This window comes from Myxine glutinosa, chromosome 2, assembly GCF_964187855.1.
Source record: "Myxine glutinosa chromosome 2, kmMyxGlut1.1, whole genome shotgun sequence".
Lineage (NCBI taxonomy): Eukaryota > Metazoa > Chordata > Myxini > Myxiniformes > Myxinidae > Myxine > Myxine glutinosa.
In genome coordinates, this window is record NC_136262.1 from 97282007 (window position 1) to 97298384 (window position 16378).

The following is a 16378-nucleotide window of genomic DNA, read 5'->3' on the forward strand; positions in this document are numbered from 1 at the left end:
AATCAACGGAATCAGAGCAGGTGGGTGCTGATTCGCTCAGAGCGATCACGTGATGACGCTATGAACGCTATGACGCTATGAAAAAAAAAATCGCTATGACGCTATGAAATGCTATGACGCTATGAACGCTATGACGCTATGAAACGCTATGAAGCTATGAACGGTATGAACGATATGACGCTATGAAAATAAAAATCGCTATGACGCTATCAAACGCAATGACGCTATGAACGATATGACGCTATGAAGCTATGACCGCTATGAACGATATGACGCTATGAAAAAAAAAATCGCTATGACGCTATGAACGATATGAACGCTATGACACTATGAACGCTATGACGCTATGAAAAAAAAAATCGCTATGACGCTATGAACGATATGAACACTATGACGCTATGAAAAAAAAAATCGCTATGACGCTATGAACGATATGAACGCTATGACACTATGAACGCTATGACGCTATGAAAAAAAAAATCGCTATGACACTATGAACGCTATGACCGCTATGAAAAAAACAAAATCGCTCGCTTTACCAAGGGGCTCGCTCTCCCCCCGTTCCCCTTCCCACTCCCCTCCCCCGCCCCTCCCCCGCCCGGCAATGCCGGGTACTTCTGCTAGTATATTATATATATATATATATATATATATATATATATATATATATATGTATATATATATACACACACAGTGAAACCTTGACTTACGAGTTTAATTCGTTCTGTGACCGAGCTCGTAACTCAATTTGCTCGTTTCTCAAATTAAATTTCCCCATTAAAATGAATTGAAATGCTATTAATCCGTTCCAGCCCGCCAAAAACCACACCAATTTTTTTTGAAATATATATATATAAATATCTCGCGCTTTATATTTCACCTGTATGCAGCATACAAGTTGGCAGGATGGCCTGGACTGGAGGTACGCACACTTGACTCTAAACTGTCCAGCCTGGGTTTGAATCCCGACCCAGCTATAACCTGTCATGTCGGTGTTTCACAGGCAGGGTGATTCATCAATGTGTGTACCGCTAAACTGGGCGCCCCGTTTGCGTCCCATTAGTTGTTGGATGTTAAGGATCTCACCGTGTCTTCCACAAAGAGAAGGCGAGCTATCGCCGGCACTCTGAACAAGTTGTGGCCTGGCATGCTCTTCTCCTCTGCCGTTATATACATCCTCCTCGGCATCTTTTTCCAGAAGAGCCCTGTCTCGTCACAGTTGAAGATTTGCTGGGGGATGTATCCTTCAGCTTCTATCAGTTCGGCAAAAGTTATAATAAAATCTTCAGCTGCCTTCACATCCGAGCTTGCTGCCTCACCATGCCTGACGACGGAGTGAATGCCGGTCCTCTTCTTAAAATTATCAAACCATCCCCGACTGGCTTTGAATGACTCTTCCGATGCCTCGTCCGTTGATGTTCCCGCCGTCTGCTGCACCAAATCCCCGTAAATGTCTCGTGCCTTCTCACAGATGATGCTCTCGGTCACGGTATCTCCTGCGAGCTGCTTCTCCGTCAACCACACAAACAACAACTTCTCCATCTCTTCATGGACAGAGGTCCGGAGCTTTGAAATAATCTTAACGCCCTTGGCTGGCGTTATAGCCTTTATCGACTCCTTCTGCTTCAAAATCGTACATATCGTAGAAGTACTACGATCGTACTGCCTCGCCAAGTCGACAACACGCACACCTCGCTCATGTTTTTCGACGATTACGTGTTTTATATCCAAGCTCGCTCGCTCGTAACTCAGATCTCGGCTCGCATCACAAAGCAAAAAATCGACCGAGCGACAGCTCGTATCTCGGAAAACTCGTAAGTCGGTGCACTCGTAAGTCAAGGTTTCACTGTGTATATATATATATATATATATATATATATATATATATATATATATATATATATATATATATATATATATATATTGTTACGGGACCGCGGCGAGGATGTTGTTTGCCGAGCGGGTGACCGCCGCGCCCGAACAGTTACCCCGACTAACCCGATTCCTGAACATTGGCCGAATCGCGCCACAGATATTCAATGGGGAAATGACTAAAACGAAGGATGTAAAGAAGAAAGAAGACAGAAGTAGGGAATACGAATATAATTTATTTCTATTTACAACCAAAAGTAACCAAGGAGAAGGAAGGATAATAAAATAAAGACAGAAGGAATCAAGAAGACACAGTGAAGATTGCTAGCTTATCTAAACAGTCTTACTTTACCCAGGGATAGAACAAACAAAGACAGACTCACGCGGGGAATGCTGACAGGAATGGCAGGAGGTGGATGGCTGGAGGGAGAGGGTGAAAACTGGAACCGGAGCACGGTCAGGCCGGGAGTGAGCAGCCGCCGCCCCTGGTCGATCGGCACGTTTTGCAGCCGCCGTTCCTTCGCAGCCACGGACGAAAACTGCCGTCGAAGCTCAAAGCTGTGGTGGTTTAAAGCTGCGGTGGTTGCACTTGTTCTCAGGCTTGGCACTTGTTACTTGTTCTCTCTGACTCCCTCTCTTGCTCTCTTTGCTTCGCTTTTCCCTCTCTCTCTCTTGCTCTCTTTGCTTTGTTTCGCCCCTTCTCTCCTCTCTCTTTCTTAGTCCAACCACTTCAAGGCTTTCGCGCGCTCTTTATAGCGCCTCAGGCGATCAAGCCGCCGGCCTCTAGAACACGCCCATCGGTGAGCTCGCCTCGGCCCTGATTGGTCGGCACGGCCCTCTGGCTCCACCCTTGATGACGAGGGGCGGGCACGCCCAGGATTCGGCAGCTCCTCCCCCTTCTTCTCCGAGCCTACCTCGTGGCGAATGGAGTCGCGGAGGGAACAGTTGGCAATTGAGGCTTTGAGGGAATGCAGTTGGCAATGGTTGGAAGGGGAATGTGAAGGGAATCTACTCTTATTTCACTTGGTGCAATGGAGTATTTAAATTAATGGAAGACACAGCCTTACACTAATACACATAATAAGGATATAACTACTGAACAGGGATATATGGTGTCCTGCGTGTATGTTATATGGAATTAACTACGGGAACGCCCTTTGACCTTTATACAACAACAAATGCAGGAAGGAGGGTGACATTTTACAACAATTCATTACACAACAATAAAAAAAAAAAACATTCTCATATCCACAACAATATATATATATATATATATATATATAAATATATATATAATGTCGGAATGGGACTTAAGACTTGGGACTCAGAGGACTCAGAGAAGGAGCAACGGATATATTTATTAGAACTCGTTTACACAAGCTTGCAGAAAACAGGATGTCGCAGGAAGCTCACACAAAATGACCAACACTACAACAAGATGCTCTGAAAAACGTTTGATCAGGGCTTCAATATATATGAAAGATAGGGGTGTGGTTTAACATCAGGACAGGAGACAAAGGGTGGACTCACATGGCCCCCACCTAAGTCCCTGTTGTTCAATTAATTTAAGGCAGTCCGAGGCCAGGCAAGGGTTTTGCCTTTAATATCATAATCATTGAAGCTTGAAGGGAAATCATTGAGGTTTGAAGGGAAAGAAGGAGATAAGGAGTAGACGGCCTTAAAGCTGTCATGGAGACGGATATTGAGAATATGGAGGAGTATAGCAGCTTTGCAGCTGTGGCCATAGTATGGGAACAAACTCTGGATTTTGACAGGTAAAGAGAACATGCCATTACAAGGCATGAAAGTCATACAAAGTATATAATCCTTCAAAGGCATTTCAAACAACAAAGTAATGTAACAAAAGTCCTTTGGTGGGAAAGTATGAAGGGAGTGAACAGTCATACATGCGCCAACATACAGGAAATTGGCAGAGGCCAGAAAGATAGCAGTTTGCAACCAAGGCCGTAGTATGGGGAACAGGGGATTGTGCCAACACAGGGCAAAGGTTTGTAAAGCATTTAACTTACTTTAAGGGTACAGCCAGCTTTCAAAGACATGGAAAGAATATAAGTATTAAAAGGATACAGTAAACAATCAAACCAAGCATATAATTGGTTATACTTGGTCAAATGGTAAGAGAGCACAAAGGTGGAGGGGCTCACGCCCCACATATATATATATATATATATATATATATATATATATATATATATATATATATATATATATATATATATATGTGTATATATATATGTATATATATATGTATGTATGTTACAGTCCATAATATCTCTGGTATTCGTGCCATTTAACCACCCACATAAAAAAACACAATTTAACCACCCACATTAACATAATTTAACCACCCACATAAAAAAAACACAATTAAACTTCCCACATAAACATTAATAAAGTTCCATTAATGGAACCATAAAAAGTTAACCATCATTTTATTACGTCCCGTTTGTACAAATCTCACCAATTAACGATGGAATTTTTTGTCTGTCGGTCTGAGAGTGTGACCTGAAATCGCCGTTTATCGATATTTACCGATAAAAATCGAATTCTGCCCAAGCCTACTTGTAAGGTACAAATGACCGCTACATGGACTATGTTTTATCTTTGTTAGCCCCTGTGGTGCAGGACGAGTACGTCTTATGTGAAGAGTGTGGAAAACCCTTCATGGACTCCTTTCTGAGCTCTAACTTTGACCTGAGCATCTGTGACAGGTGTAGGTGAGCTTGGGTTGAATACCTGGAGCTTGGGGGGGGGGGGGGGGGGTTAAGTGAGGGTTGGAGGTGGTGGGGGGAGGATATGCACTAAAGTAGGTCAACACATTGCACAAAGACACAGCTGGTTTGTAAAAACTTATTCTTTCACTCTTTTTCTTTTAATTCTGCATTTCCTTCCTCTGGTTGTGATTCCGCTAAAGTTGTGCAAAGTTCGGGTGTCTTCATACTGCTGAGAGAGGAAGTTTCAGAATTATGGCTGTAAAGGGGAACTTGTCCTTTTCTTTGTTTTTTAACCAGGGACGTGGAAGGACAGCATGGCCTTATGACTCGCACTGAAGCAAAGTCCGAGTTCCTGCTGAAAGACTGCGACTTGGATTTGCGGGAGCCTTTGCTTCGTTACATCACCCGCAAAAACCCACAGCACTCACACTGGAGTGAGATGAAGCTGTACCTACGCCTGCAGGTGCATCAGACGCTTGTCAATCGCTTCTGAGTCGTCAAAATATTTTGACAAACGTCATAGTCACATCATGCACTAAAAGCAAATTGCCATGGTGATGTTGTTCGCAGCAAACTAATAACACTCATGTGCCATTCAGGTGAAAATGCGATCATTAGAAGTGTGGGGCAATGTGGAGAAACGAGAAGAGGAGAGGGAAAGACGGCAGGGATGCCGCAAACACGTCCAGCAAAAACGCTTCGACAAGAAGATAAAAGGTAAAGATGGAATCCGAGCATTAAAGTGGTGCCTGGAACCATCTTACATTCTCCGTGTCAGGATTGCTGGTCTTGCTTTTTGACTCACTCAAACTACAGCTACCGGCCTAGCTTCAATCCCTCTTTCTCGCAAACAAACATCATACACTTTTCTTCTCTTTTATGAAAGGCCTGGCCTCTGAAAGCTATACAGTCCGTGCCTGGAGCCTCCAACATAAAAAAAAAAAAAGCTGGCATTTGCATCAAATGCCAATGATGACAAAACTAAACTAGAACAACATTCGGTCAATGATCTCTCCGACTCTCTTGAAAATCCTCTCTATCTCTTTGCTGATGACTCCACTCTCTGCCGCTCCATACCTCATCCCTCAGATCGGCAGTCTGCTGCCTCCTCACTCTCTGAAGACCTGGACAAAATCACAGACTGGTCAAACAAGTGGAACATGTCTTTCAATCCTGACAAATCTCACACTCTTACGATGTCTCTCTGAAAAGACCATCTGGACAACCCTCCCATCTACTTTCTAAACAATCCTCTCCAATAAGTTCTGTCACTCAACCTTTTGGGTCTCGCTATCTGCCATGATCTTTCCTGGGAACAACACATTTCCAAGCTGGCCTCCAAAGCCAGTCGCCGACTGGGCATCCTCCGTCGTGCGAAGTCCTTCCTTGGCACACCTGAGCTTCTCACCACATACAAGGCTTTCGTCCGAAGCTCAATGGAATACTGCTCTCCCCTCTGGGATGGTGCTCCTGCCTCACACCTAGCTCGGCTTCACGCTGTTGAAACCAAAGCTTTCAGAATCATTGGAATCTCCCGCGATGAAGCTAACTCCGAGGGCCTTTCACTCACTCACCGCCGGCAGGTTGGTGCTCTTTCTGTCTTCTTCCAACTCCTCTCCGGCCTTGCTCCCCCAGCTCTGTCTGTGCTCTGTCCCCAAATATTCCTGCAGGTCGCACAAGATCTGCCAGCAACCGTCTTCTGGTGAAACTGCCAAAATCAAGACTCTCTGCTCACCTTCACTCTTTCATTCCTCTTTTCTCCCGCCTCTGGAACAAACTCCCAAACTCTTCAATCCCACTCCTCCCTCCAGGTCTTTAAAACAGCTGTTCACCACCATCTCTTATCTTCCCCCATCCAAAACCTTGATCTTTTCAACCCCCATTAATTTCACCCCAGATCCACTTTTTTGAAATTCCGACTTCTTTCCTTGAAGTCCTAGCAGTGTCCATATGTTTTATACCTCTCCCACCTCCCTCCCCCCACCCTTCCCATGCCTCCTCCCGCCAAGCCCTCTCACTCCCACAGATGTTCCGATGTCCCCGTTCTATACTGTTGTACTTGTGTGCTTCCCTCTCTCTCCCCATCTTATCTCCCGCTCCCTTTATTATGTGTTTTCATTTGTCTGTTTAAAATTTTTTTTTATTAACGTTAACTCTTACATGAGCCTCGATCTTGTATCCAAAAAAAAAAAAGATAAATTGTCTGAGGAGGTCAGACACAAGATTGTAGCTAAGCATGGACAATCTCAAGGCTACATCTCCCTCTCCAGAGACCTTGATGTTCCTGTGTCCACCGTACGCAATGTTATCAGGAAGTTTAAGGCCCATGGCACTGTATCCAACCTCCCTGGACGTGGCCGCAAGATAAAACTTGATTGACGATTGCAGCGAAGGATTGTTCAAATGGTGGAGAAAGCACCTCGATCAATTGCCAAACAGATTCAAGCTGACCTTCAGACACAAGGCATGATGGTTTCAACTCGCACCATCCGTCGCCAACTCGATGAAAGGGGATTCTATGGTAGGAGGACCCCACTGCTGAGAAAGTCTGACTGGAGTTTGCCAAAACACACCTGAACAAGCCAAAATCCTTCTGGGAGAATGCCCTGTGGACAGATGAGACCAAATTAGAGCTTTTTCATAAAGCACATCATCTTTGTGTTTACAGAAAACAAAATGAAGCCTTCAAAGAAAAGAACATCTTCTCTACAGTCAAACATGGAGGAGGTTCAGTGATGTTTTGGGGTTGCTGTGCTGTCTCTCACACTGGGTGCCTTGAATGTGTGCATGGCATCATGAAATCAGGAGATTACCAAGGCATTTTGGAGCGCAATGTTGAACCCAGTGTCAGAAAGCTGGGTCTCCGTCAAAGGTCATGGGTCTTGCAGCAGGACAATGACCCCAAACACACTTCAAAAAGCACCCAGGAATGGTTCAAGACAAAACGCTGGACTGTTCTGAAGTGGCCATCAACGAGTCCAGATCTAAATCCCATTCAACACCTGTGGGGAGATCTGAAAACAGCAGTTTGGAGAAGGCACCCTTCAAATCTGAGAGAAATGGAGCAGATTGCACAAGAAGAGGAGGTCAGAGCTCTTTCACGAGCCTCGATTATGTATACAACAAAAAAAAAAAAGAAAAAAAAAAAGAGTGGGCCAAAACTGCCAGTAAAGAGGTGTAGGAAGCGTATTCATGGCTATAGGAAGTGCTTGACTGCAGTTATTTTGTCCAAAGGTGGTGTTACCAAATATTAAGTTTTGGGTGTCAATAATTTTGTCAATGCCATCTCTCTTTATTTTCTTATTTTAAAAGATATATTAAGTTCTGAATAAAAAACAAAACAAAGGTTCTGTAATATTAACAGTGAAATAAAGAATTGTGGAGACCAAATACTTTTGTCAATTTCAACTTATTTTTCGAGAAAATTGTGAGTTAGTTGAAAAAAGTGCAAGGGTGCCAATACTTTTGCCTATGACTGTATATCGTTTTTGCCCTTTCTCTCAATGATGAAGAATCACTTTAAAAAATTCTCAGATCCAGGTCCGAATCCGGATCTTCACCAAAATCTAATCATTTCGTCCTTGTCACATACGCTACATCTCTTCCAAATTTCGTCCGAATCCATCCACAACTTTTTGAGATATTTTGTTCACAGACAAACGGACAGAAAAACGGGCAGACAAACAGACAGGGGTGAAAACATAACCTCCATTCACCTTTGGTGGCGCAGGTAAAAATAAAGATTTTAAAGGCTGCAGAAAAAGAAATTTCTTTTATCGGAGGTTGACCACCATTGATGCACCATCTTTTACACCGCCTTATTTAACACGTTACCTTAGTTCTTCATGCCTGTTGTTTTTGTCCTTTATATGATGTACCTAAAAACAGTAAGTTTCCTGTTTGGAATGATTTTTAATTTTGTTTGACTGTCAGACAGGCAGACAGAGTAAAAATATTATCTTGTTCCTCTCTGCGTATGCGCAATCACGACGAGATCCATACAGTTTGCCGGATTCAGAAGCAAAGTACTGCTAAACTGCAGGTTCATGTTCTGATTAGCATTGTTCAAAATATGCAATTTAATTGAAATGAAGTCGTTCTTCAATCATAAACTGATGTCTGGAGACAGCCCGATTAAACTAATTGCTTATTCCCGCTTTGCACTTCGTGCATGTCGTGATTAAAATAATTTTTGTGCAAAGTTTGTGAGTTGAGGATCGAGGGATCATGAGGTTGGCACATGCGTCAGTGTGGTCAAAGGTCCAACCTCAAAATACTTTTCCCAATGAAGCCTTCTGCATTCCAATTTCCTTTTTGAAACACTTGTTTGTCATTTTTTCTTAACACTCATAAAGGGATCAGAGTGTTTTGTGATTAACCTTGTCTTTTTTTCTTTCTTTCCTTTCGATTTCTTGGCCCAGAGCTCCGACGAAGCGTGAGGAGCAGCATGACCCAGCGAAGCTCCACTGCGCACAAGCACGAGTTTGGTCCGGAAGAGTATGATGCGGGATCGGACGAGTACAGGAAAATGTGCTTGAGCTGCGGACACAGTCTTGTGTACGAGAAAATGTAAAGGTGAAACTATCTTTGAAATGTGTGCTTGTCCATTTGTGAAAGCCCTTTAACCAGAGGCTTCTGGGTTTGAATCTGGCACACCACTCTGGACTGAAAACATTGGAAACTTTTTCTGGGTTTGAGAAAATGCTGTGACATCACAACGTGATTGGTTTTTTTTCCACTCATTCTGAAAGATAAACATTCCTACGACATCACAGTATGATTCTTCTTTCTTTTTTTTCCTCAAGCAAACAGTTTACTAAGTAAACTCCAGAAGGTTATAAATGGGTTAAGAGTTGGCAGTGAATACGTTTGAAAGGATCTTGTCCAGTGGGTGCACATAGGATGAAGCCGACGGGCCAGTCACATCATGAAAGTCCATCCTCAGAGGGTGAAACCTTGTATCAGCCAAGTATGCAGAAGAACCTGAGTCCACAGGTCAAGCTGTGTGAGAGAGGTTGAAGTCGGGTACTCCATGCTGTGAAGGACAATGCGTGACTGGAAGCAGGTGAGGAGAGTGGAGGAACGGGCAAGGCTGCCTTCTTGATATGCACCAGTGAAGATATGCTGTTCTGAAGTCACCTCTGAGCCAATGGCAGTGCAGTTTCCGACCAGTAGATTCGATGAGTCGAGGTAGCTCAGCAACTGATACCTCACTGGGTATGACCGAAGAACTGAAGCTGAATCTGCACCAACCACAATGCAGCAGGGTGAAGTTTGTTTCTCATAGTGAAGGAATGGGGTCACTGAACCCTTCCAGGTTTGCTTACAGTGGACCCCGATTCCTCCTTTACTGTTTGAATTGGTTTTAGAATTGGTTTTAGAATGACTTTTCCCACATGAAATTCAGCGCAGCAGCCTTCCTTCCCCACTTTATTTTCCCTCTTTCCTGCTTGATACAAACTGTCAGTGCTTTTCAAATGCACTGCAAACTTAGTGTCTCTTTCATCTTCGTTTTATCATTAGCAAGGCCACGCCAGCGTTGTTGGTGTCTCTTATCTCGTGTTAGGGTTATTGCGACCCAACCGGACTTTAAACAGCCAAAACCAATTTCACCCAACACACAATTATGTGATACTGGTCCGTAACAACTTTAACTCGCACCATTCCTCACTTCTAGCTAATAGGTGTATCGCTACTCATGTAGCACTCTGCTTTTCTTTTGCTTCAGATTTGAATACATCAAGTTCAATAAGATTGGTAACTTTAAGTATTTTTCCCAGCATGGTTTGAGCTGTTTTTATCCTGTTTTGTACAAAATCCTGGCACAATTATGATTGCTCCATTTTCCAAACAATTCTGCATAATTAAGGATTTTTAAAGGAGGTTTAAGGCATACAGTAATATCTCGATTTACAAAAACATTATGTTCCTGAAAAGTAGTTCTTAAATCGAAAGTTCAGAAATCGGAAGTGATTCCCCATACATATAATCATATAATGATATAGTGGGAGGGGGGGGGGGTTGCATTTCACCCCCAAAAAAATTCCACCCTAAAATTCAATTATAATGGAAAATGTAATAAAAAAGGAACTAATAATTATTACAAGTACTGCTAATAATACAAAAGATGGTGTAATAAAGTAATTTTTGCACTGGAAGGTGTCAAACATTGAGCATATACCATTATTTTTTTCTTTGTTGTTGCGTATAGTAATCACTATAGCATTCGCAAGGCAAAAGTCACATGCAACATCCATAAGGTTGGGACCAGCGTCAAAGCTTCTTAGAATTTCTTACTTACTTTCTAACGATACCACTGAGTTGAACTCATCTCCGCATCAACCAGGTTGACAATGCGTTTCTGGAGCCTATCAAGTAAAGATAAGTGGCAAGCTGGTGCTCCAGCCCAAATGTGGCAACAGTACTCCATGAGGAGACGTAGAGTTGCCTTATACAGGTACAAAATGGCCTCAGGAGGTAAATACCTCTGCGCTCGATAAAGACAACCAACTCGCTTGGAAGCACTCTGAGCAATACCAGAAATGTACTTATCCCAACGGAGGTTAGAAGACATGTCCAGACCAAAAAGCCGAAGCTCCGATGAGTCTGTTAAGGTTGAAGACCCCATGTGCTCAGAAGGGAAAGACTGTTTCTAGAGTGAGATATGGACAACAGTTTCGTTGAAGGTTACCAGCCAGTCGTACCCCTACTTCAACACATTCTCCAAATCATTGTCCAGTGAAACTCCAACCTCATTACAAGTGGCATTGAGTGAATCAGCAGATGCACAGTAGGGTAAGGAATCATCAGCGTACCTGGCTAGCTGAGACGGAACATTATCAGGAAGATCATTGATATAAACAAGGAACAATGTGGGACCAAGGACAGAACCCTGTGGAACACCAGAATTGATGGAGCAAGGAGGAGAAGATTGACCCTCAAGTACCACCTTCATCTTGCGATTTGTAAGGAAAGCCGAGATGATTGAATGCATCACTCCAGATACACCATATGACTGAAGCTTGTGGAGCAGACCCCTGTGCCAAACTTTATCAAAGGCTTTTGAGATATCCAAAGCAACTAAACGAGCTTCACCCTGGAGCTCCAATGCCCTGTTGATATGATCCGTAATTAAGGATAGCAGATCACCAGTAGAGCGAGAATAGCGAAAGCCATACTGGTAGTCAGTGAGAAAGTTCATTGTCCTCCAGATAGCTGAGAAGTTGTTGGTTGATGAAGCATTCAAATACCTTACTTATTACAGGAAGCAGGCAGATGGGGCGATAGTTACTTGGTTCAGAATGCTCACCAGCACCCTTGAAAACAGGGACAACAGAAGCCACTTTCCATGATGAAGGAAACTATGATGCAGACAAGCACATGTTGAATATCTTGGCAAGAATCGATGACAGTTCAGGACAACACATCTTCAACACAATCACAGGGATTCCATCAGGACCAGTCGCTTTTGAGGCATCGGGGGTACGAATAATTCTGGCAACTTTCTTAAGAGTGATAAATGGAACAAAAATATTAGATTCTTATATTCTTGTGCATGGTCACGTTTTGAATTCGTAATTGAAAACCGAGTTGACTGAAGTTGAGCAAATGTTCATAATTTGCGGCTTAAATCGAATTTTAGGTGTCAAAAACTTTAGTTCGTATGGTTGAAAGTTTGTAAATCGGGACATTACTGTATTTTCATTACAGAAAACACAGATCACATCACTGATGTAATCATTTCATTACCTTATTGCATTTTCCCCAAATTGAGTCAATGAATGTAATGGGAAGGGCAGGTTCCTCTCCACCCATCCCTCATCATATCAAACTACAAGTTAATCGACAGGACTTTGATCGAGGTATGCTCACCACCATGGGAAGGAAGAGGAAGCTGGCATTTCTGGCATTAACTCTTCATCGAAGCAAAATGGAGAGACGAAGGGTTTCTCTCTTTTGCTCTGATGCAGAGTCAACACCCAAAACATCGGTTTGTCATTGATTCCCACGGCGGTGAGCATACCTCGATCAACATCCTGTTGATTTCATCCATTGCTCTACCTGTCCGCTGATGCAGATCGACACTAACCGAGTAACCTTCACCAGCATAATCTTCATTCGACAAGTTAATCAGACTAATTCTTCATTCTACAAGTTAATCAGACTAGTTGTTCATTCTACAAGTTAATCAGACTAATTCTTCATTCTACAAGTCAATCAGAATAGTTGTTCATTCTACAAGTCAATCAGACTAGTTGTTCATTCTACAAGTTAATCAGACTAGTTCTTCATTCTACAAGTTAATCAGACTAATTCTTCATTCCACAAGTCAATCAGACTAGTTATTCATACAACAAGTTAATCAGACTAATTCTTCATTCTACAAGTTAATCAGACCAGTTCTTCATTCCACAAGTTAATCAGACTAATTCTTCATTTCACAAGTCAATCAGACTAGTTCTTCATTATACAAGTTAATCAGACTAGTTCTTCATTCTACAAGTTAATCAGACATTCTTCATTCCACAAGTCAGACTAGTTCTTCATACAACAAGTTAATCAGACTCGTTCTTCATTCTCCAAGTTAATCAGACTAGTTCTTCATTCTCCAAGTTAATCAGACTAGTTCTTAATTCTACAAGTTAATCAGACTAATTCTCCATTCCACAAGTCAATCAGACTAGTTCTTCATACAACAAGTTAATCAGACTAGTTCTTCATTCTACAAGTTAATCAGACTAATTCTTCATTCCACAAGTCAGACTACTTCTTCATACAACAAGTTAATCAGACTCGTTCTTCATTCTACAAGTTAATCAGACTAGTTCTTCATTCTTCAAGTTAATCAGACTAGTTCTTCATTCTACAAGTTAATCAGACTAGTTCTTCATTCCACAAGTCAATCAGACTAGTTCTTCATTCTACAAGTTAGACTAGTTCTTCATTATACAAGTTAATCAGACTCGTTCTTCATTCTACAAGTTAATCAGACTAGTTCTTCATTGTACAAGTTAATCAGACTAGTTCTTTATTCTACAAGTTAATCAGAATAGTTCTTCATTCTACAAGTTAATCAGACTCGTTCTTCATTCCACAAGTCAATCAGACTAGTTCTTCATTCTACAAGTTAATCAGACTAATTCTTCATTCCACAAGTCAATCAGACTAGTTCTTCATTCTACAAGTTAATCAGACTAGTTCTTCATTCTACAAGTTAATCAGACTAGTTCTTCATTCTACAAGTTAATCAGACGAATTCTTCATTCCACAAGTTAATCAGACTAGTTCTTCATTCTACAAGTTAATCAGACTCGTTCTTCATTCCACAAGTCAATCAGACTAGTTCTTCATTCCACAAGTTAATCAGACTAGTTCTTCATTCTACAAGTTAATCAGACGAGTTCTTCATTCTACAAGTTAATCAGACTAGTTCTTCATTCTACAAGTTAATCCGACTAGTTCTTCATTCTACAAGTTAATCAGACTAGTTCTTCATTCTACAAGTTAATCAGACGAGTTCTTTATTCTACAAGTTAATCAGACGTTCTTCATTCTACAAGTTAATCAGACTAGTTCTTCATTCTACAAGTCAATCAGACCAATTCTTCATTCCACAAGTCAATCAGACTAATTCTTTATTCCACAAGTCAATAGGACTCGTTCTTCATTCTACAAGTTAATCAGACGAATTCTTCATTCCACAAGTTAATCAGACTAGTTCTTCATTCTACAAGTTAATCAGACTCGTTGTTCATTCTGCAAGTTAATCAGACTAGTTCTTCATTCCACAAGTCAATCAGACTAGTTCTTCATTCCACAAGTCAATCAGACTAATTCTTTATTCCACAAGTTAATCAGACTCGTTCTTCATTCGACAAGTTAATCAGACTAATTCTTCATGCAACAAGTTAATCAGACTAGTTCTTCATACAACAAGTTAATCAGACTAGTTCTTTATTTTACAAATTTGATCAGACTCGTTCTTCATACAACAAGTTAATCAGACTAGTTCTTCATTTTACAAATTTGATCAGACTAGTTCTTCATTTTACAAATTTGATCAGACTAGTTCTTCATTTTACAAATTTAATCAGACTAATTCTTCATTCCACAAGTTAATCAGACTAATTCTTCATTCTACAAGTTAATCAGACTAATTCTTCATTCTACAAGTTAATCGGACTAATTCTTCATTCTACAAGTTAATCAGACTAGTTCTTCATTCTACAAGTTAATCGGACTAATTCTTCATGCTCGAAGTTAATCAGACTCTGTTCATGCTACAAGTTAATCAGACTAGTTCTTCATTCTACAAGTTAATCAGACTCGTTCTTCATGCTACAAGTTAATCAGACTAATTCTTCATTCTACAAGTTAATCAGACTAATTCTTCATGCTACAAGTTAATCAGACTCGTTCTTCATGCTACAAGTTAATCAGACTCGTTCTTCATGCTACAAGTTAATCAGACTAATTCTTCATTCTACAAGTTAATCAGACTCGTTCTTCATGCTACAAGTTAATCAGACTAGTTCTTCATTATACAAGTTAATCAGACTAATTCTTCATTCTACAAGTTAATCGGACTAATTCTTCATGCTACAAGTTAAGACTAGTTCTTCATTCTACAAGTTAATCGGACTAATTCTTCATTCTACAAGTTAATCAGACTAGTTCTTCATGCTACAAGTTAATCAGACTAGTTCTTCATTCTACAAGTTAATCGGACTAATTCTTCATGCTACAAGTTAAGACTAGTTCTTCATTCTACAAGTTAATCGGACTAATTCTTCATTCTACAAGTTAATCAGACTAGTTCTTCATGCTACAAGTTAATCAGACTAGTTCTTCATTCTACAAGTTAATCAGACTCGTTCTTCATGCTACAAGTTAATCAGACTCGTTCTTCATGCTACAAGTTAATCAGACTCGTTCTTCATGCTCGAAGTTAATCAGACTAGTTCTTCATTCTACAAGTTAATCAGACTCGTTCTTCATGCTACAAGTCAATCAGACTCGTTCTTCATGCTACAAGTTAATCAGACTAGTTCTTCATTATACAAGTTAATCAGACTAGTTCTTCATTCTACAAGTTAATCAGACTAGTTCTTCATGCTACAAGTTAATCAGACTCGTTCTTCATGCTCGAAGTTAATCAGACTCGTTCTTCATTCTACAAGTTAATCAGACTCGTTCTTCATGCTACAAGTCAATCAGACTCGTTCTTCATGCTACAAGTTAATCAGACTCGTTCTTCATGCTCGAAGTTAATCAGACTAGTTCTTCATTCTACAAGTTAATCAGACTCGTTCTTCATGCTCGAAGTTAATCAGACTCGTTCTTCATGCTACAAGTTAATCAGACTAGTTCTTCATTATACAAGTTAATCAGACTAGTTCTTCATTCTACAAGTTAATCAGACTCGTTCTTCATGCTACAAGTTAATCAGACTCGTTCTTCATTATACAAGTTAATCAGACTAGTTCTTCATTCTACAAGTTAATCAGACTAGTTCTTCATGCTACAAGTTAATCAGACTCGTTCTTCATGCTCGAAGTTAATCAGACTCGTTCTTCATTCTACAAGTTAATCAGACTAGTTCTTCATTCTACAAGTTAATCAGACTCGTTCTTCATGCTCGAAGTTAATCAGACTCGTTCTTCATTCTACAAGTTAATCAGACTAGTTCTTCATTCTACAAGTTAATCAGACTCGTTCTTCATGCTACAAGTTAATCAGACTAGTTCTTCATGCTACAAGTTAATCAGACT

The 16378-nt window shown here is 40.9% G+C and overlaps 1 protein-coding gene across 1 annotated transcript in view; it reads left to right on the plus strand.

Moving 5' to 3' along the window:
• The window catches only part of XPA (XPA, DNA damage recognition and repair factor), a 114432-nt gene extending 105051 nt beyond the window's left edge, over positions 1 to 9381 (plus strand). The window contains exons 4-7 of the mRNA XM_078771332.1: positions 4505 to 4610; positions 4905 to 5070; positions 5207 to 5324; positions 9029 to 9381. Of these exons, the coding sequence (XP_078627458.1) occupies positions 4505 to 4610; positions 4905 to 5070; positions 5207 to 5324; positions 9029 to 9180 (542 nt within the window). The 3' untranslated portion in view covers positions 9181 to 9381. The remainder of the gene's footprint in view (positions 1 to 4504; positions 4611 to 4904; positions 5071 to 5206; positions 5325 to 9028) is intronic.
• The last annotated feature ends 6997 nt before the right edge of the window (positions 9382 to 16378 follow it).